This window comes from Scomber scombrus, chromosome 10 (genome assembly GCF_963691925.1).
Source record: "Scomber scombrus chromosome 10, fScoSco1.1, whole genome shotgun sequence".
NCBI classification, from domain to species: Eukaryota; Metazoa; Chordata; class Actinopteri; order Scombriformes; family Scombridae; genus Scomber; species Scomber scombrus.
This window is the reverse complement of record NC_084979.1, coordinates 9,492,858-9,515,328: the sequence shown is the minus strand read 5'-3', so window position 1 is coordinate 9,515,328 and position 22,471 is coordinate 9,492,858. Positions and strand designations below refer to the sequence as shown.

Below are 22,471 nucleotides of genomic sequence, written 5' to 3'. Positions count from 1 at the left end.
TACTGATTTTTCAGGATAAACTAAAATATCATAGAGAATTTGGCATTGATTTCTTCATCTTTAAAAGAAATGTAATTTCAATCATTCCTAATCAGCACAAGAATTATGACGTAATTTTAATGGAGGTCTTTTGAAATGTTCCTGATGTTGTCCCACTCACAGACATAAAACAAAAATACTTGATTGCGAGAGCAGATTCTGTTCTACCTCTATACATGAGTGATACAGTCTAAAATATATCACAAAAAACCTAGAACATACTACAAATATATCTGTATCATAATTGTGCATCAACCATCTGAACATATCTGATGCATGCATACCAGAGCTTTAGTCTTGTTGTCTGGTCGTCAGTGAAAAGGTCACTTTAGTGCCTTTCCTCTACAAAGATGTCTTGGTTCAATAAAGCCTTTTGTTTTTTGCAAATATTTGGCTACAGTTGAGTGCATACTGTATGATGACGCTAACTCCAGATTAACTACACTTGGAATTAAGATTAGATGTCTGTCTGTGTTTACAGCAATCTTCTGGTTGCTCTATTATATATATTGTGATGGACAAATGTGTTGCAAGCCAATAAGGGATTTCAATGTTAAGGTGATGAGTACAGTATGCCTTAGAAATTGGTTTTGCTTTTCTATTTATATGGAAATGGATGAAGAATTTGGACCAAGATTAAATTTTGTTTTGGTTTGTTTTATAACTACCCTCCGCTCCTATGCTTTCTGCTGATATTCTAGAATAAAATTTAGGTATTTTACACGATACAATATGAGGATTCTAGCACATGTTGTGTGTAAAGTGGTAACTTTATGCGCATATATATTTATAGTGCCTCTGTTGTTCCGATGATGTATTCAAGACAAGCCAAACACTAGTTAGGACATATTGGATCTGGAAAAAACATCTCACATCTCCTGCTGATACTGAATGCAACCTGGACATTTTTTCTCGCATTTACAGTAAAAACCTGCAATGATGCCATTAGCATAAGACTAACAGTTCTCCAACTCTGAGGTCATTGGTCAGCCTCTCCAGCCTTTACACCTGCCAGTCAGGTGTTATGTTTGCTCCACCCCCTCAGGTTATAAGTGCTAGGCATTGCAGCCAATGACAAAACAGTTTTACAGGTCACACAGCATCACCAGCCAATAGCTGATGAGTTCTTACAGGTCGCATGGCACAAACCATGAGTCTCATTTTTTTCCCTGTGTGTCTGTCAGGAAAGCAACATAAATCTGTTTAGTCTTTTGAACTATTTACATGTTTTCATGCCATTCATATGATTACTACACCCTGGCAATATGTACATTAATTCCTAGCTGTTCATAATGTTAGCTAAACTATGACCTAGACACTGCCTGTATATTCGCTTTATATAACCTACTTTTGTCTTTTTTTAAAACGCTTGATTCTTGAATAAAAGGAGAATGCAATGAAAGTAAAATAAAATGAGTACATTGTAAGGAAATGTGTCCTCTTGTATTGCAGCTTGAAAAGAAGAGAGGTTTGTACTCTTTCTGTCCTGTTATTTATGTGAGAAAAGCTGAATGTCAACAGCTGATCTGAACCAGGTCGCTGTGGAAGTATGTAGCTCTCTCCCTTTATAGACAACACTTGAGCATTTCTTGTGTACATAGGTGCATTTTGAAGCTGATGAAAAACAGAAAATGGCTGCAAAGGTTTAAGGAGTAACATGGGAACATTTGATCAAAGTGGATTTCTAAAGGAGGTGGGGATTTTTGTTTTTCCGACCAATGTAGCTTGTAAAACAAGATATTATAACTGCCTCCTGTTTGTCATAGAATTCACAAATAAATGTTTGTTGGAATTTCACACTGTTTCCTTCCTTGTCATGTGACACTCCTTTCTTTTCCTTTCCTTTTTCTAATCTGCCACCACTAAGATTTAGTTAAGTTTAGACAACTAAAACTTGTTTAAGGTTTGGTAATGGTTGAGGTTGGTAACTGTTGAAAGGAGATGGGTATGAGACCATGAATCATGGTCGCTGTTGTTGAATACTAAATACATCCAATCAATCACCAAAATCTCCTCCTGAAAAGAGATTAGGATGCAATTTTGGGCTATCCCAGATAAAAGTTGAGAATCAGGAGAGAAGCTTGGTGAACATTTTGATTATCCATAGTCCTAGATCATACTCTGATATGCAAAATAGTGACTATGAGAATGTTTGGACCAATTTTTCACAACCCACCTCTGCAATCTACAATCCTACCAATTAGAATACCACATTACATTAAAGCACTTGCAAGTGCCACTTTTTAAAAAGGTTATTATCAACGGCAGCCGAGTTCAGTATGTTAGATCAACACTTAAAATCCTCATAAACTTCTTTTTTTTTTCTTTTTTTTTTACAAACCATACCATATTGTATATGTTCAGACATTTAGACTTGTCCACAGTCATCTTGATTTTCTGCCTCAGCCATAACTGCCCAGAAATGATAATGCTGATATGAATCTGGACAAACAGATGGGAATACAAAGATGTTATTAAAATTCCTCTGTTGTCAAAGTGCTTATTATCTCTGTGAATACAGGAGAGCTAAGCCAATAGGTGGAGTGGACAGATGGTGTTTTGTTGAGGCTCAGTATTTGGAAAACTAGAAGCTAAATTATACAGAAAAAGTAATGAGGTTGCAGTTAACTCCTTGTTCCCTGTAAAGCAGCCAAAACTGCTCAGTATTTGATTATTATCTGTGAAGCAGTGTTAATTTTATCCTGTTGTTTCTCTTGAATCCACATATGGCTCCACGTGGCAATGACACCAGCGTATTTTGAGTAGGTAGGCAGGAAGAAAACAAGTCAGAAAGTGAAATTTGAGAATATGCAAGGGAGAGAGAGGCAGGTGAAAATGAAAAAAGACAGATTCAATTTGAGGTAAAATCCTCCAGCAGACCAAGTTCAATGTAGTGTAGTAATTTGACCATGAGTTTTATGGATCATCAGAAAAGAATCCACGGTACAACGATTTCTAACATTAGGGCAGATTTTGCACAGCAAAACAAAAATGGCCCTCCCTCCAGTTAATTGCAAGGTTAGAATAATTGTAACTAGCATGGTGCTCATGCTGGAGTATGTGCTTGTTCCTGCTCCTGGCCAACCATGCATTTCTTTGTTAAAGGCCTCTGTGTTGGCACCGCAGCTGCACCAGCTCAGTGGTCTCATGTAGTAACAGCGCCTTTGGCACCTTGCTTAAGTAGTGTTGAACAAAGTCTTATATTGCAGTGTCACATGGGGTTATATATGTGGATTCAGATGGAATGGGACACTTTAGAGGGACACACTTTAAATCCCCTTCCGTTCAACTTCCCTCTTACAGCAACATCTGAATTTCTCATTAAGTTTTAAGTATCTCACTTCATCAAAGTGGTTCCTGTGTTCCCTCACTTGAAATACTTGACATTTCTTCTGTCTCTTTCTCAGTCTTTCTTTGCTATTGTTCCTTTCCCACAGCCCCATCTGCTGTCATAATTTGTGTTACTATTTACCAAATTATCATCTTCTGTTTCTTTTCTCAGTCTTGCATTTATTCTCCTTCTTTCCTTCCACATCAGCGTGTCCTATTTATGAGAGCTACAAGCTGGAGAAGGATGCCGGCGGTTTTGATGAACATTACATACAGGAAGGGACCTCACCATAGCAACATTTGAAAACAAAAGAACCACTTCCTGTTTTGACTGAACTAAGACATTAGAGAAGGACTGGTCGTGCTGGCTGGTTTGAGAATTTGTGTGACTGGTTCATTTTAAGACTGTCTCCTAAACTTAGTTTGTTTAGGATTAAATTACATTATACAAATGATTTTTTCGTTTTTAATAAAAAAAATTATGATTTTATACTTTTAATTTGTAATTTTATAAGCTTTTTATCTTTAGACCTGGACCTACATAAATAATTCATTATATTGGGAATATGTGAAAATATTTATTTGTTTTGTTATTTGCTTATTTTTCAATATTAAAGTTTGTCCAAATGGCCAAGAAGCAACTGCAAGATGAAGGATGCACTGTTGTTTTTCTCCATCTTTCAGGCTCACTGGCTGTCTACTGTCTACTGTATGCAGATGTTTTGTTTTTAAAGACCTTGTAAAGGATTTCAATCAAAGCACTTTACTGCAAACTGTCCATTGTATAGCATTACAATATTTTTTAATTAATTGATGTCGTAAATTGGCTTTTTTATATATATTTATTGAGTACTTACATGTGAAGGTTGATCTAATGAACAAAGATCTTCCTTAAACAAATCAATTTCCAATTCTCAAACCACATTTACAGTGTCTACTCATCAAACTGACAAAACAACTCAATCAGGGCACATAAATATTTCAACAAGTATAGATTTACTTCCTCAATTTCCTGCTGTAGTTAATTCCATGGATTTTCTTTAGCAGGCAATTTAATTGAGCTCAAATCCAACTGCAGGAGTCAAAGGTATACATTTGACTCCAGGGCTGTGTGATTCGCTGTTCATTCAGCCAGCTCAGGATATGGGATTACTGGAGCTGGATATTCTTGGTCCAAAGAACATGCTGGAAACATACACTGAACTTTTACTTGTTCTGTCTTTTCTATGTTTCTGCCTTAAAGCCTAACTGTGCCCTTATCAGAAGTGATAAGAGCAGGATTAATGGATTTAAATCCCACAGACAAGTTTCCGGCAAAGTAATACGTGGATTTAACAAAAGTCTGTGGGCGTTAGACATCATACTAACTACAGAGTCAGACTAAGGAGGTACTGAAGTTAAAGATATAGATCTTATTACACATTCACCAACAATGAACCACCAAGGCAACAGGGACATATGCATTGTGTTTAAGGTTCAAAAGGGCTGATAATTTGAATGAAATACCACCTAGATTTAATATTAGTAACACATAAGGAAAAGGTGGCACTCATGGCTACAAGTGTGTGTGTGTGTGTGTGTGTGTGTGTGTGTGTGTGTGTGTGTGTGTGTGTGTGTGTGTGTGTGTGTGTGTGTGTGTGTGTGTGTGTGTTTGTGTGTGTGTGTGTGTGTGTGTGTGTGTTTGTGTGTTTGTGTGTGTGTGTGTGTATGTGTGTGTGTGTGTGTGTGTGTGTGTGTGTGTGTTTGTGTGTGTGTGTGTGTGTGTGTGTGTGTGTGTGTGTGTGTGTGTGTGTGTGTGTGTGTGTGTGTGTGTGTGTGTGTGTGTGTGTGTGTGTGTGTGTGTGTGTGTGTGTGTGTGATAAATTAGGTCAGTATTAAAGGAAGCTTATCTCAAAGCAGCCACTTAAGACCTGAACTGTATTCTCCTCCATCCATGGGAATGGGTTGGTGGTTGAGATGAAGGAGCAAGATCAATGATTAAAGTAAGATGCATCTATCAGAGGAGTGAGCATGATCCTTTTTAAAAATATATATTTTTTTAAAAATTATTATTTAATTATATTAAAACTACAGTACCCTGCATTTTCTTCACCTTTATAAAAATGGTTGTGTTTAAGTAGTTAGAAATAACAACACATTAACATTGCTGATATCCAACTTTGCATACTGTACAATTTGCAAAGTGAAAGGACAGAATTAACTTCAAATACCAGATGGCTAGCATTGGAATCAGTCAATAGCAAAACAGTAAGACAACACTTAAAGTCACACAGCTGCCTGCAACTCTGTGTGCAATTAAATCTTGATTTCAGATCAAAACTTATCCACCAAATATGTTTGGGACAACAGTGAACTGAACTGGAGTTTCCTGTACATTCCTGTTCAAATGATTCTTGCCTTACTTTTAAATTCTGGGTTCTGTATTAATTCTTGATGTTTTTTGTACTTCTACTGATGACAAGGATACAAAACAAGAGGTTTTTCAGCAATTACAAAGTATTAAATTGAATGTGTGTGTGTGTGTGTGTGTGTGTGTGTGTGTGTGTGTGTGTGTGTGTGTGTGTGTGTGTGTGAGAGAGAGAGAGAGAGAGAGAGAGAGAGAGAGAGAGAGAGAGAGAGAGAGAGAGAAGGAGAGAGAGAGAGAGATTGGCCTTTTGAGGTACACAAATGAGTCTGTGAAGTGAAAAACACATACACAGACACACACACACACACACACACACACACACACACACGCACACACGCACACACGCACACAGGAACACAGGTACAAACACAGGATACAGTCAATGAGGCTCCAGTAATTAAAACAGGGAAACGTAAGCTCTTCACTTAAGACTAAAAATACACACACACACACACACACACACACACACACACACACACACACACACACACACACACACACACACACACACACACACTGTCCCTGTCACACATTCAGTTATGTTTGCAAAGAAATCTGGACCAAGAGGAAGGGAGTTACTTTCCCCTCACAAAACATTCACTTTCACTATGAACTAAAATAAAAACACAAACATCTGACCTCATAACAAAGACAGATCAAGCTACCATGGATATGCAGCACTAGAGGAAAACCCTAATGCTACAGCTCCTTGATTAGTGATTGTTTGACATGGGTCATTTTTAGATAGCAATTGTCAATTTTGGGTTGGAAACTCCTCTGATTGACTTTCCGAGTGCCAATATTTCTGTTTTTCAGAGGCCATGTAAGCCTGCTAACCTGACTGTAATGATTGAGGACCATAAGTAAGCTTTGATTTGGTAGCTGAGTAGTGGACCAGTGTCTTGGTTCATGGAGGTAAATGCTGTGCTGTGTAATAGTCAGAAAGTAGAAACAGAGACCCAGTGATGAACTATGAAAAGTAAATACCCTCCAGCTGGATCACACCATGGTGGCGTCTGGGAAAGGTTGATCAGATCCGTGCGGAAGGTCTTCAATTCCATCTTTAAGGTGCAAAATCTTGATGAGGAGGGACTGCACACTGTCCTCTGTGAGGTGGAAGCCATCATTAACGGTCGGCCAATCACCAAGGCTTCAACCGACCCTAATGATCTCGAAGCTTTAACACCTAATCATCTTTTGCTGTTAAAAACCTTCCCTTCCTTGCCACCAGGGGAATTTCAAAGAAATGACATCTACGCTCATCGACGCTGGAAGCAGGTCCAGTATATGTCCAATCTATTCTGGAAGCGATGGACTAAGGAATATTTACCACAGTTGCAGGAACGGCAGAAGTGGACTGGTATCAAGCGCAACTTTGTGGTAGGAGACGTCGTGCTTATCGTGGATGAAACAGCACCGCGGAACTCGTGGGTCATGGGAAGGGTCATCCAGACCTTTCCAGACAGAAGAGGATTTGTGCGTCGGTTGCTGATCAAGACCAAGACCAGCTCCTTGGAAAGGCCCATAACCAAAGTCTGTCTTCTGCAGGAGGCGGAAGTCTGACTTCTTGGTTCTGGGAGGACGTTTCTGCTGGGACAGTTAGACTGACTTTATTGACCGACAGCACAACATGGTTAAGATTACTCCATGAAGTTGTGTGTTTGAACTTTTGGACTTGACTAAACTTGACTTTTCTTTCAGGGAGAAGAGCGCATTGATGAACTATACCGATGGACTATAAACAAGGGCAATGGTGGATTTCGTTATTTCATGTGTCTTGTTTATTTGTTATATGTAATTATTGCAGTAATAATAATTAGGGGCTGGGTTGTTGGTGCCATATGCTGGGATAGTCGGGTTTGTGTTTGTGTTTGGCCTCAGCTGTCAGTTTTGCACCTTTCATGCACGTCACGGGGGGGGTGTGGTCATGGAGCAGTGATTGAGTGATTGAATGAATGGGCATATATTCACCTGTTTACCGCGGCGGCGGCATGGAGAGGGGGTGAGCAGGGAGAGCGTATTTTTTGTTGACCGCTTAATCTAACTACAAACTGAGTACCTGAACATCTTGCCGTGCCTTGCCTTGTTTGTCTGTTTGTTTGACGTTGGAAATAAATACGCACTCAGTCGGAAAACACGGAAATGGCTCTGTTGTTTATGTAGCGAGTCAGCAGTGCAATGCTCCCTCACTTAGCCTCTCAGTGACTCCGTTTTCTGTTTTGAGTCACTATAGAGGGGACACAAAGTGAGGGGCAATGAAAATATGAATTATTGTTATATGTAACAACTTGGGATTCTTTGTCTGAATAATTCTTGAAAAAACATTTTTAGAGAATATATAAATACATAAATACAATGCCACTGTATTATTGTTGTACCTCAGCATCAGACCAGTCCATCGCAGCAAAGTGAAACATGAAGCAGCGAGAGTCAAACTCAGTCCAACCAGCGGGGCACTTCTCACAACAATGTCCTATAACACAACTGTGATGTTAGAAGATGAATAAATATGATCTAAATATTAATTTGTCCTGCAGTAGATAAGAAATACATTATTAGAACAGTATCAATCTATTTTTTAAAATTCAGAATGAACATCAAGAACTGTTCATCCTCGATTGTTGTGTCTTGTTCTATAAATAGAAATAGAAATATTGGATCATTTGAACATGTATTTAAATAAAACCATGTGAGAAGTTGAGGTGGAAAAATCACTGTTTGGTAGAGCTGTTAACAATTATTAGACATCTGAAATGTGACCCCAACAACACAATGCTTTTTGTAAAACATCAAAAAACCAAAAAGGTTGGAAACCACTGGTTTCATCTTAAACAATGTGTTGTATTTTAAAAGCTTGAAATATTATCCATTGTGTCAAATCTTTGTGTGAAAAGTCACTAAAGCTGTCAAATAAATGTGGTTGAGTACAAAGTACAATATTTCCCTCTGAAATGCAGTGGAGTGGAAATATAAAGTAGAATCAAATGGAAATACTCAAAATGCAAGTAGTCTAACTCAAAATTGTACTTAATTACAGTCCTTAAGTAAGTGTACTTAGTTACTCTCTACCACTGACTAAGAAGGAAGTAGTTCTCCATGCCTGCAGCTTGTGAAAATTAATTGAGAAACAAGCCTATAAATTGTGTCCCCCAGAAAAGTCTGTTTTATGAGCTGCTGTCCAACAGGCATCTTTTAAATCTTAACTCGAAAGAAAAAGAAGTACCAACCTGGTTTTGTACATTTTTGCCTGTGAATATAAAGAACACATTATTAAAGATTGACTAAACTTGGAAGAACTGAAATGCACATGTACTGTTAAGGATTATTTTTCACTGTAATCTTTTCACTTGTCTGTTTAGTTAAGTTAAAATGAGGCTTCAGCAGTTTGACTTCCCTCTTTGCTTTGACTGCTTTGACAGACAGAATCCATGTTAGATACCCACAAAGCATAGTTTTTTATTCATAGTTGAGTGTCAAATTGATTAATAATAATAATTGTACCCAAATAAGCTTTTCTGTACTGTGTTTAGTGGGTATTCATCCTTATGCTTTACTAGCACTTAAAATTTCTAAGTACCCACCCCAAGACTAGCAAATTTAGATTTTTTTTAAATTATTTTGTAGAACTGTCATATTATGAACGGTTAATGTTAGAAGCTGTAACTAATGTATTAAAAATAAAAACTATCTTGCTATAAGAAATATTACTTACACTTGCTTCAGCCCCCAGTCCACTGGTCAGACAGAGGAGCACAATGATGTAAAGACTGGATGCCATCTGGGTTAAGATCAGAAATCAAAAATACACAAAAATATATCTATCAAATACAAAATATAATGACGAGTAGATTGAGAATCTTCTGTAAAACTGATGCTGTAAATGCAGAAAATGAAACCCTTACCTTGCTGATGATTAGTTGAGGTTGCACTTACAACAGCAGGTAGTAGAATGTCTTGGAAAGTCTTGCACAGTCTTTATATACGTTCTCTAGCTGCTTTGGTTAAGACAAGTTGTCATCTGCAGATCTATCATATTGCCACAGCCTTGAGTAAAGGTTAGACTGTTCATTAAACAATATTAATACAACACAATTAAAAACGATTACACAGATGCTACTGAATGATATTGCCCATGGGTTGACTTATGGAAAAGGATGTTGACAGAACCTTTAAAGCTAAGTTGAATTGTTCGTACTGTAGTTGTATGATCATTCTCTACAAAATTCTCATATCATTTTAAAGGTGTAACCTGCCTTTATACTGCTTTTCATAGTTTGTGAATGGACTATGTATGAATTTGTGAACTCAGATGGTGTTATCATTTTAATGGAGACTTGAATTTATTATTAATGTGCATGACTTAAATATAGAAAATATTGTTCAACTCATATTACAGCATGCCTAATAATAGGGAAATTGTCCCTTTTGTTTACCATATTCTTGGGGGCTGAGAAAGAGCTGGACCTGTTGCTTTAGGGTTTTTACTGTCTGCAGTACAAAGCAAAACATGAGAGGACACTCGGCCTGTATGTCTTTTGGTCATTCAGTTTTCTTTTCAGGAAAAAAAAGTAGTAGTTATTTGATTTTTGTTTTAAAATACAAAAGATTAAATTGAAATACGAGCTGTTTTTATTTTCCTGGACTTAAAGAAATGGTTTGATTTTCTTTTCATATTTTTCACTGCAAACAGAAACAAAAAAAGACCAGTTTTCTCATATTCTGAGACTGGATGTTGTCATCACAGTGCATAAAAGGATTTTATAATTTTTAATGAAATGTTGTTATTGAGGAATAGAAGAGTTTTTTTTTGAAAAAGAGAATGGATAACATCTTTTTTTAATGTACTTTATACCTTTATTTACAGTGTCTACTGTAATTTACAGTATTTGTTGTTTGTTTTTTCAAATGCCTCTTATTTATGTGGTCTAATAAGCATAAAAAATCATAAAAGTCTTTTTTTATTAATAGAAAGTTAGTGGGACAAAACTTAATATGAATATGCGTAATAAAGGTATATGTGACTGGTGATAGGACAATGACTGCTCCCACACCCAAGTTGAATATTTACAGTGGTAACTCCCTTAATCCCCAACACCCAAAATTCAAGACACAAAACTAATATCAGAAACAAATATCAGCTGAGTGTGATTACAAGTCCTGACCCCGTCGCAGCTTTGAAATTATGATCTCCTGTAAATGTCACCAAAGTTCCACCCTTACATCATACTTTGCTCAATATTTCCCAAAGACAGTCCATTTTCTTTTTATTTGGCCTTGTTTTTGCCTCACCAAATGAATTACACATCTATGTCTCTAAGATTCTAGAGCTCTGTTGAGATGTTGCTTGTTCACTGACACACATACTTTAAAGGTACAGTGTGCAGAATTTAGTGGCATGTAGTAGAATGGACTTGGCAGAAATGGAATGTAATATTCACAAGTATGTTTAAATTAGTGTATAATCGCATGAAAATAAGAATCGTGTTTTCATCACATTACAATGAGCCCTTTGTGGGGAGTGGGTCTTCTTCCACAGAGCATCTTGCACTGACCAAAAGGTTAACACTGGCTCTAGAGAGATTACATGCTTCGAAGGGGAGGTGTGTTCAGTATTCACACCCCCAGGCGGACTGCGTGTACCCTACCTGTTTACCTCTCAATGATTTCACGCCCTCTTGAACTCTCTCTTCAAAGTTCATTTCAACTTTCCCTTAAGGTACTTCCTGACTATGGGTCCACTATGGGTGCCGGTATTTAGCCTTAGATTGAGTTTACCACCCGCTTTGGGCTGCATTCCCAAACAACCCGACTCATTAAGAGTCTTCAAAAATCTAGTGTGACTCTCAGAGTAAGTTATTACCATGGGGATGAGGGTCGCCCAGACGGCCGTGTTCTAATATTGTTATACTGGGTGAGGGTGCTGTTGACCTCCACCTTGTTGCTTCTAAGGAAACATCCTAGTATACCTGTGCATCTGGTATACTAACACATGGTTCTGGTATCCTATCATGTATTTCGCTCCATCAGCCTCTCCCACCATCCTCACCTGCCAAGCCCCACTCAAGCAAACCCTATAGTGTGTGACTACCAGCTCCACTGTGGGAATGGTTGTCACAAGTGCACAGAACATATTTCTTTCTTTAAAAATGTTTTCTTGAATTTTCCCTGGATGCACATCAACATCAAGTTAACAAAGCACGATTGTGAATTTGGTACAAATCAATAGTACAGGCAAATAGAGAAATAAGATGTTTTGTCAGTGGTATGAGTTGAAATACAAGAATACTACGGCTGTCAATAATAACTTGTTAACGCAAATTCATTTTAACTGCAAAAGTTTTTACCGCACAATTAATGCGCGCATGTTGTGTTTGACCCTTGTCCTGGCTCGTAGTTTGGGAGATAAGGAAGTGATGCAGCAGTAATGTTTTGAATGACAAGCAGATATGAATCCTAAACCTGATCCTGAACGGCAAATTCAGCTTCAAAGCCCTGCCGGATGTTCTATTCACAAGACCAAAGTTATTTTCATTTATTGTCGATGTGAACTGGTTTACCACAGAAGTACATCGAGTCTCAACTATCACCTGCTGGCCAAGCACACAGCTGATATGCCTTCTTCACCATTGCAGCTACACCCAGCTGCTGGAGGTGCCACTAGGGGGAGTTCTTTTTCTTCTTCTTTCTCGGGAGTCTGGTGAGTTTGGTCAAAGTGGAGGCTGGATTAATGTTGTCTTCCAGAGAGCTGAAAGGGTGGAAGCGTTTCAAAAGCATGTGCTTTCACATCTGAAAAACACAAGCAGGAAAGTTCATAAAAAGGTAAATGATGCCCTGTTGTAAAAGACTCGGTAGACTATTCATATTACAATAGGATATGGACTATTTAGGCTGGTAAAAAAAAAACACGAGGCTTATCAGAACAGATGGATATTGTATCCGGATAAAGAATATATATAGAGGTCAATTTCTGTTCAATTCATGTCATCTGTGACATCTCAAAATCAACCAGAATTTGAAAAAAGCCAAACAGTGCAGAATGTTTAACAGTCTTAGGCTATAAATTATTATTATCCAGTATCTTATTGATTCAACATCCGTGCTCTGTGCCTCCTAAAAGTATCATGTCAACGCCTCAGCAATCATAGAAAATTCATATTTTACCGGTTGTAAATTTGCCAAAAATTGAATTATTAACGGTATTATTATTCACGGGATATTGTCTTATTCAACAAGACATTTCCAACATAAACCATGTGGCTGCACAGGCAGGCGGGTCAGTTAAATTAAAGCAAATTGATGGTTGGTTGCTCAATACTATTAACAAGCGCTTTAGTATATTCGCTCTTAGCAAAGATGTTACAAGTTATCTAAAGTTGCAAACCAAAATATCTATAAGGAATTAAATCCCCCCCCCATGCTCATTATCCTTGTGGGGCATGGAATAAAGAATAAAGAAGAAGCATTGTGGTTAGGTGCAGTATTATTGAAAATAATTTTTATTTCATTTTATTTTATTTGAGGAAGATGCATCTGTTTATTGATCAAAAAACAGAAGTAGGACCATTATTGGCTTTCAGGTACTGATGTCATCGAGGCCTGACATCCCTATAAATCATCACTGAAGGTGTGAAATCATCTTCATCACATCTTTATTGTGGCTCAGATATTGTGTCCTTGGCACAAATGAAAGATCTCCTCTCATTACACTTCATGTCGTTGACGTAGTCCCGTCCTATAAGAAGAGGATCAAAGAGGAAAAAAGCATCAGACAAACACTTCAGAGGCTACAGTCCTGTTTGACATTCTCCTTTTTCTGGACTGTCTCAAATTATGTGATGAATAAATAATAAATTGCAATGCTTATTATGAGCAGATTTCATTAAGAGGACAACAGACAAGGATTTATTTTACCGTTATAGTTCATCTCCATACAGTGTTCTAGTCCTCGAGCATTGTTTGGCTCCCCTTTGAACCAGCCACTGAATTCAAACTTTGAGCCATCACTCCACTTCCACGCACCCTCCTGAAAAAAAAGCAATGATAATTTGTGTACCAGTGAATTTCAAATGTAATTTGTCAAAATTTTGAGCACTCCAGAAAATCCATGTGACATACATGGATTTAGCAGTCCAACTATTTTAGACAACAACAAAATTCATGTACAAAATATAGAGATCTTATTTATTGGTAAATCACTCACCTTAACTGCATCATAGCCTCCAAGCCAAGTGTGTCTGTCTGTGCCTGTTGCTCTATTAACCATCTCTCTGAGGGCATTGTAATCCTCCGCTGTTTGGATTGAAGCCAGATTCCCACCGAGTTCAATGCAAGTTTTCTAAGGAGGGGACACAATGTGAGGGGCAATGAAAATATGAATTATTGTTATATGTAACAACTTGGGATTCTTTGTCTGAATAATTCTTGAAAAAACATTTTTAGAGAATATATAAATACATAAATACAATGCCACTGTATTATTGTTGTACCTCAGCATCAGACCAGTCCATCGCAGCAAAGTGAAACATGAAGCAGCGAGAGTCAAACTCAGTCCAACCAGCGGGGCACTTCTCACAACAATGCCCTACAACACAACTGTGATGTTAGAAGATGAATAAATATGATCTAAATATTAATTTGTCCTGGATAAGAAATACATTTTAGTACAGAATCAATCCATTTTTAAGAAATTCTGAGAAGTTGAGATGGAAAAATCACTGTTTGGGAGAGCTGTTAACAACTAGTAGACATCTGAAATGTGACCCCAACAACACAATGCTTTTTGTAAAACATCAAAAAAACAAAAAGGTTGGAAACCACTGGTTTCATCTTAAACAATGAACAACTCTGAAATGCAGTGGAGTTGAAAATATAAAGTAGAATCAAATGGAAATACTCAAAATGTCATCGCCACGGCTGTGACCCCCTGAGTTTCCTTGTGTTTCCTGTCTGTCTTCCCTGTCTCATCCCCTTGTGCTCCTCCCCTGTGTGTCTTTGTGTTCCATTAGCAGAGGCGGGGCACAGTGGTGGAGTCTTGGCACACCTGATCCACATTACATTCATCAGCTAATGAATAAAAACCGGGTTCAACCTTCCGGTCTCTGCCAGATGGTTCTGCTTCTTACGTGGTAACGCTCGGCCGTATCTCTTGTGTTGTCTCTTGTGTTTTTGCCTCACCAAATCACCAAATGACTTACTTTAATGAATTTCATTAGTTTGTATAATGAAGTATTGTAAAATATTACTTTTATGAGGGTCACAGTCAAAACTTGGCATTTCAGAAATTGTGGTAGCAGCGGTGGCTAAACGTATTGGACGTCTCGGCGCACAGGACAGCGCTTCTGGCCAAAGCAGCGCGTCTCTCCTTGGACAACATGACTACCAACTTTGATAACTTCTTTTTCTCTTCCTCTTCTTTGAAATAGTCACACAGTTCTAGGCTCGGGGGATCCTACGTGTTTATTTCACTCATATAGTGTGAGAAGTGAAGTCACAGCAGACCATTGGACTGTGCATTGTGAGCACATAAATCGTGAACCCAGACCTGGCATCGTGAGCATAGACTGTATATAAGAAATGGATGTAACATCCGTGACGTCACCCATTGGTTTGTGGACTGCTGCTCGGAAGCCAATAGTTTCAAATCTGGGCAGCGCCATCCTGAAAATTTCCGGTGCATGCCGGGAAAAATAAAAACACAGATTTTACTTATATGGGCATGAGGAGGGGCATGAAGCGACCTCCTGAACCTGTGAACCAATCAACCTGTCAATCACGACGTAGCCACCCCCTAATGCATATCCTGCTTTATCGTCAAATATAAAATCAGGGAGGCCAACATTTCACAAATGAACATCATACTGCATTGAAAAAGGCTTTAAACTAGCGATTGAGATAATAAACACATTTTGAAAACGTTTACTGAGGTTAGAAATCAAGTGAGAAGTTGGTGAATTATACACTTGTATATAGACGGAAGTCCTTTTGACACCAAAACGGTCGCCCCCTGGTGGCCTTTTGATAGAATGCAGTTGTAAGTTACTTCCACGTTGGCCTCATTTCAGAGGACCGGAACTCCCTGCCTGATCGCGAGCAATATACTAGCGATATACTTGTACTGTATGAACTGCTATTTAAAAAATGTGGCTCCGAAATCGCACAGTGTATGACCGGATTTACTGTGGGGACAAGCCTTCATGTGCGTGCAGCGTGCACGGCAGGTTACTCTGTGGGGAGGGGCTTAGAAGGTAGGACTGCAGCGCAGCATAGAGGAAGAAGGAGGGACCTGGAGGCTGTACTCATTCAAATTTTCTGGACACTTTTCAAGTCCACTTTTTTCTCATAACTACAGAATGCAGCTTTAAGTAAGTGTACTTAGTTACACTGACTAAGAAGGAGGTAGTTCTCCATGCCTGCAGCTTATGAAAATTAATTGAGAAACAAGCCTATGAATCTTGTCCCCCAGAAAAGTCTGTTTTTTTAACAGCTGTCCAACGGGCATCTTTTAAATCTTAACTCGAAAGAAAAAGAAGTACCAACCTGGTTTTGTACATTTTGCCTGTGAATATGAAGAACACATTATTAGAGATTTATTAAACTTGGAAGAACTGAAATGCACATTGAAAGGATTATTTTTCACTGTAATCTTTTCACTTGTCTGTAAGATTGTCTGTGAGATTTTCAATGTAAGTGATGGGTACAAAAATCCAGTACTTGTTTCATGCAATAATTAATTCTTAAGTTTAGTTAAGTTAAAATAATGCTTCAGCAGTCTGATTTCCCTCTTTGCTTTGACTGCTTTGACAGACAGAATCCATGTTAGATACCCACACAGCATAGATTTTTATTCATAGTTGAGTGTCAAATTGATTAATAATAATAATTTTACCCAAATAAGCTTTTCCGCACTGTGCAGAAATCTGCAAGACTCAAAAAAATTATTTGTTTTGTAGAACTGTCATGGTATGAAAGGTTAATGTTAGAAGCTGTAACTAATGTATTAAAAATAAAAAAAACTATCTTGCTATAAGAAATATTACTTACACTCGCTTCAGCCCCCATTCCACTGGTCAGACAGAGGAGCACAATGATGTAAAGACTGGATGCCATCTGGGTTAAGATCAGAAATCAGAAATACACAAAAATATCTATCAAATACAAAATATAATGACGAGTAGATTGAGAATCTTCTGTAAAACTGATGCTGTAAATGCAGAAAATGAAACCCTTACCTTGTTGTGAAGATTAGTTGAGGTTGTTCTTACAACAGCAGGTAGTAGAATGTCTTAGAAAGTCTTGCACAGTCTTTATATATGTTCTCTAGCTGCTTTGTCATCTGCAGATCTTGAGTAAAGATTAGACTGTTCATTAAACAATGTTAATACAACCAAAGAACAAATCCGTTAATCCAAATCCACACAGATGCTGCTGCTGCGTGATGTTTCCCTAGGGTTTAGGCCCTACTTATGGCAAAAGGATGTTGACAGATCCTTTAAAGTATAAAGGTGCAATATGTAATATATTTACTTTACAAACTAAAAATTGTGTTAAAATACAAAAGATTAAATTGAAATACGAGCTGTTTTTTATTTTCCTGCTCGAAAAGGGCTGAGCAGAAATGTAAAAATTGTTTGATTACCTTTTCATATTTAGAATAATAAAAAATAAAATAAAAACACTGGCAAACAGAAACAAAAATCAATCAATCAATCAATCAATCAATCAATCAATCTTTATTTGTATAGCGCCAAATCACAACAAAGTCATCTCAAGTCACTTTACACATAGAGCAGGTCTAAACAATACTCTTCGGGTTTAATTTTAACGACACCCAACATTCCCACATGAGCAAGCACTTGGCCCACAGTGGTAAGAAAAAAACTCCCTTTTAACAGGAAGAAACCTCAGGCAGAACCAGGCTCAAAGTGGGCCAGCATCTGCCTCAACCGTTTCGGGTAGAGAGGAGAGAGAGGAATGATAGCAGAAAGAAGCACATTGAAGCTAGTAGGTCCGGGACTGGAATCTGTCATCCGGACGTCTACAGGCCCAGATTACTTGTGAGACGAGAAAGCGCAGACAATTCCGGGGAAGAAGTTTAGGTTATTGAATGCATTAGTAGTACATGAATGTTAATGGATATAGATGGACGGATAGAAAGAGAGAAAGAGGAGGAGAGAGGAGCTTAGTGCATCATGGGAATCCCCCGGCAGTCTAAGCCTATAGCAGCATAAACTAGGAGCTGGTCCAGGACAAGCCTGGCCGGCCCTAACTATAAGCTTTATCAAAAAGGAAAGTTTTAAGCCTACTCTTAAACGTAGAGAGGGTGTCTGCCCCCCGGACCGAATCTGGGAGATGGTTCCATAGGAGAGGAGCCTGATAACTGAAGGCTCTGCCTCCCATTCTACTTTTGGAGATATTAGGAACCACAAGTAGGCCTGCATGCTGGGAGCGCAGTATTTTTGAAGGTACATAAGGTACTATAAGCTCTTTAAGATATGATGGAGCCTGATCATTAAGAGCTTTGAAGCCAAAATGGGAGTAATATGATCTCTCTTTCTAGTTTTTGTCAGAACGCGTGCAGCTGCATTCTGGACCAGCTGGAGAGTCTTTAGAGACTTATTAGGACAGCCTGATAATAATGAATTACAATAATCAAGCCTAGAAGTAACAAATGCATGGACTAGTTTTTCAGCATTATTTTGAGATAGGATGTGTCTGATTTTTGTAATATTACGCTGATGAAAAAAGGCAGTCCTTGAAATTTGTTTTTTGTGGGAATTAAAGGACAAATCCTGATCAAATATTAGTCCTAGGTTCCTTACAGTGGTGCTGGAGGCCATAGTAATGCCATCCAGAGTAGGACCCGTTTTCTCATATTCTGAGACCAGATGTTATCATCAAGGCAAGAGTGCAATTGATAAAAAATAATCCTGGCCATGTTGGGGAAAAGTAGTTATTTATGGATTTTTTCATTTTCAACAATGGTATGTATGAAGTTGATAATGTTTAGTTTTTCTTTTAACTTTTTCAGTGTCATTTCACCCTGCTTAGATTTAATGTTTTATGTTTTTTTTTATTTATGTGGTCTATTAATCATGAAATCCATGTTTCTACTTTTACATCCAAGTCATTTTTATTAATAGAAAGTTAGTGGGACAAAACTAAATATGAATGTGCGTAATAAAGGTATGTGTGACTGGTGATAGGACAACGACTGCTTCCACACCCAAGTTGAATATTTACAGTGGTAACTCCCTTAATCCCCAACACGCAAAAGTCGAGACACAAAACCAATATCAGAAATCAGCTGAGTGTGATTACAAATCCTGAACCTGTCACAACTTTGATATTATAATCTTTAGTTTATGATCATAAAGTCCTGTCCTTTCTACCTGCCAAGGGAATTTACTGCGATTTTGTTAGTCGCAGTCTATATACCTCCAACCTCCAGCTACAGTGACAGGAATGCGGCACTTTGTGAACTATACCAGGCTATCAGCGAACAACAGACAGCACACCCAGATGGTTTTTACCATTGTCGCTGGAGATTTTAATCATGCTGATCTCAAGACTATCCTACCAAAACTTCATCAACATGTTCCTTTCCCAACAAGGGAAGAAAACACCCTGGACTTGGTCTATACCCCACACAAAGGAGCCTACAAAGCCTCCCCCCTCCCCCACATAGGACTGTCTTACCATATCACTGTTATGCTAATGCCAGCATACAGACCCAGGGTGAAAGTCGAAAAACCGGTTCGTAAAGTGATCACAGTGTGACCAGACGGATCAAGGGAGGCGACAACGGACTGGGCCATGTTCAAACAATCAGCTACACACAACAACCGCATAGACAATGAAGAGCTTACAGACACCGTTTTCTCTTACATCCGCAAATGCACAGACGGTGTGTCCCACAAAAAGACAATCACCTCCCGGGCTAACAAGAAGCCATGGCTGACAGGGGCTGTCCACCGGCTGCTGAAGGCCAGAGACAAAGCCTTTAGAGCCGGGGATGGAATTGGCCTGAGAACAGCAAGGGCCAACCTGTCCCATGGCATCAAGAAGGCAAAACAGGATTACTCAACAAAGATCACCAGCCACTTCAAGGATAGCAGAGACACGTGCAGCCTGTGGCAGGGCATCCAGACCATAACGGACTACAAGCCTGCATCACAGACCTGCGATGACAACATCTCTCTGCTCAATGACCTCACCCGCATCTTTGCACGGTTCGAGGAAACAAACAACACAAAACCTCAGAAAACGACCCCCATCATCATGAAGTGCTTTGAAAGACTAGTCATGACTCACATCAAGTCCATCCTTCCCCCCACCCTGGACCCCTTTCAGTTTGCATAACGGTCCGAACATTCCACAGAGGACGCAATCTGCTCTGCCAGCCCTCACCCACCTGGAAAAAGCAGACTCCTATGTGAGAATGCTGTTCATAGACTTTAGTTCATCTTCAAACAACATAATCCCTCAACAACTCATCTGTAAACGGGACCAGCTGGGGCTCAACACCTCCCTTTGCAACTGGATTCTGGACTTCCTCAGCGAGAGGCCACAAGCAGTACAAGTCGGCAACATCACCTTGAGCAGCATCACGCTCAGCACAGGGGCCCCACAAGGCTGTGTGCTCAGTCCCCTGCTGACTCACGACTGCACATCAACCCACAGCACCAATCACATGGTGAAGTTTGCGGATGACACAACTCTGGTGGGTCTCTTCACCAGGAACGACGAGACCCACTACAGGAAGGAGGTCAACCTTTTGACCACGTGGTGCAGTGACAACAACCTCCTGCTGAATGTCAGCAAAATATAGGAGATTGTGATTGGCTTCCGGAAAGGCCACACCGAACGCCCACCACTGACAATCGAAGGTGCTGCTGTGGAGCGAGTGAGCAGCACCAAATTCCTGGGGGTACACATCAGTGAGGACCTTTCCTGGACCACCAACTCTGCATCACTGGTGAAGAAAGCCCAGCGGTGCCTCTACTTCCTGCGCAAGCTCAAGAGAGCGAAAGCTCCCACACCCATCTTGAACTCATTCTACCGGGGCACCATTGAAAGCATCCTGACCAGTTGCATCACTGTGTGGGGCGGTAGCTGCACTGCATACAGCAGGAAAGCACTGCAACGCATAGCTGGTAAGATCATTGGTGCCCCACTCCCCTCCTTACAAGACACATACGCTACCCGCCTCATCCGTAAAGCTACCTCGATTGTGTGCGACACCAGCCACCCCGCACACAGTCTGTTCACCCTCCTACCCTCTGGAAGGAGGTATAGGAGCCTCCGTGGCCGCACTGAAAGACTCATAAAACAGTTTCATACACCAGGCTGTCAGAAACCTAAACTCTCTCCCCTCGCTCCCTCCAGCCATATCCTCCAGGCTGTCAGAAAGCTGACACCCCCCCCCAGACTGAAATTACTGCTATTTACTGACTGTTCTTTTTGCACTGTATCTGTTAAAAATACATCTTACAGAACTTTTTGCTGGTATTACTGCCTTTTTGCACTACCACAACTTAACTATACAGAAACTTATGCTGCTACTTCCTACATATACAAAAGCAGACTCCAAAATCTTATTTTATCTTACTGTCTAACTATTCTATTTTTTTTTATTTTATATATATATATTATTAGTAAATGTCTTATCTGTTGTGCACTTCAATGTTTACTCTTTAGTGTTAGGAAATATCTGTCTTATCTGTTGTGCCTGTGCACTTTATCTGTTTCACCGTGGGATAGTGAGAAACGTCTTCTCGATTCCTTTGTATGCCTTGACATGTGAAGAAATTGACAATAAAGCCGACTTTGACTTTGACTTTGATAATCTCCTGTTAATGTCACCAAAGTTCCACCCTTACATCATACTTTGCTCAATATTTCCCAAAGACACATCTATGTCTCTAAGATTCTAGAGCTCTGTTGAGATGTTGCTTGTTCACTGACACACATACTTTAAAGGTGCAGTGTGCAGTATTAAGTGGCATGTAGTAGAATGGACTTGGCAGAAATGGAATGTAATATTCACGAGTATGTTTAAATTAGTGTATAATCGCATGAAAATAAGAATTGTGTCTTCATCACATTACAATGAGCCCTTTGTATCTACACAAGGAGTGGGTCTTCTTCCACAGAGCATTTTGTACCGCCCAAAAGGTTAACACTGGCTCTAGAGAGATTACATGCTTCGATGGGGATGGCACTCCTCCAGCAGGTCCCAACCCTCCCTTTTCCCCTGGAAGTTTGACTTGAGAGTCTTCAAAAATCTAGTGTGACTCTCAGAGTAAATTATTACCATCGGGACTAGGGTAGGGCCAGATGGCCGTGTTCTAACATTGTTATACTGGGTGAGGGTGCTGTTGACCTCCGTCTGTTGCTTCTAAGGAAGTGCTTCGAATAGCCCCTACACCTCAATGCCCTAAAAAGGGTGCTGGTGGCCTCCTTCACATGCTTCGGGAAGATGCAGATTCTGTGGAAGCGTATCAGCTGCAATTTTATCAGACCCCTGTACGTGTGTAAATGAGACAACCTCCTGGAATCTGGATCAAGTGATGCAAGAGTGCGCTGTAGAGAGTGACTGCACGTGTATGTGTGTGTGTGTTTATGTCCCCCGGACCTTTTTATTTATTTATTCATTTCCAATACAATTTTTCATAGTTATATTAAGATAAGTTTATA

The 22,471-nt window shown here is 39.3% G+C and overlaps 1 protein-coding gene across 1 annotated transcript; it reads right to left on the bottom strand.

Annotated features, from left to right (window-relative positions):
• Positions 1–13,425: 13,425 nt before the first annotated feature.
• Positions 13,426–15,324, bottom strand: LOC133987191 (galactose-specific lectin nattectin-like). Its single transcript, XM_062426477.1, has 5 exons — positions 15,318–15,324; positions 14,263–14,357; positions 13,977–14,111; positions 13,688–13,799; positions 13,426–13,508 (listed from the first exon to the last, which is right to left on the bottom strand). Exons 1-5 carry the CDS (start codon positions 15,322–15,324, stop codon positions 13,426–13,428), a joined length of 432 nt encoding a protein of 143 aa, XP_062282461.1.
• Positions 15,325–22,471: the final 7,147 nt, after the last annotated feature.

Coding starts and splice junctions, on each gene's coding strand:
- LOC133987191 (XM_062426477.1), bottom strand. Junction 14,112..14,262: donor TGGACTGGTCTGATGCTGAG/GTACAACAATAA, acceptor TCCCCTCCTTAG/AAAACTTGCATTGAACTCGG. Junction 13,509..13,687: donor TATGGAGATGAACTATAACG/GTAAAATAAATC, acceptor CTCTTCTTATAG/GACGGGACTACGTCAACGAC.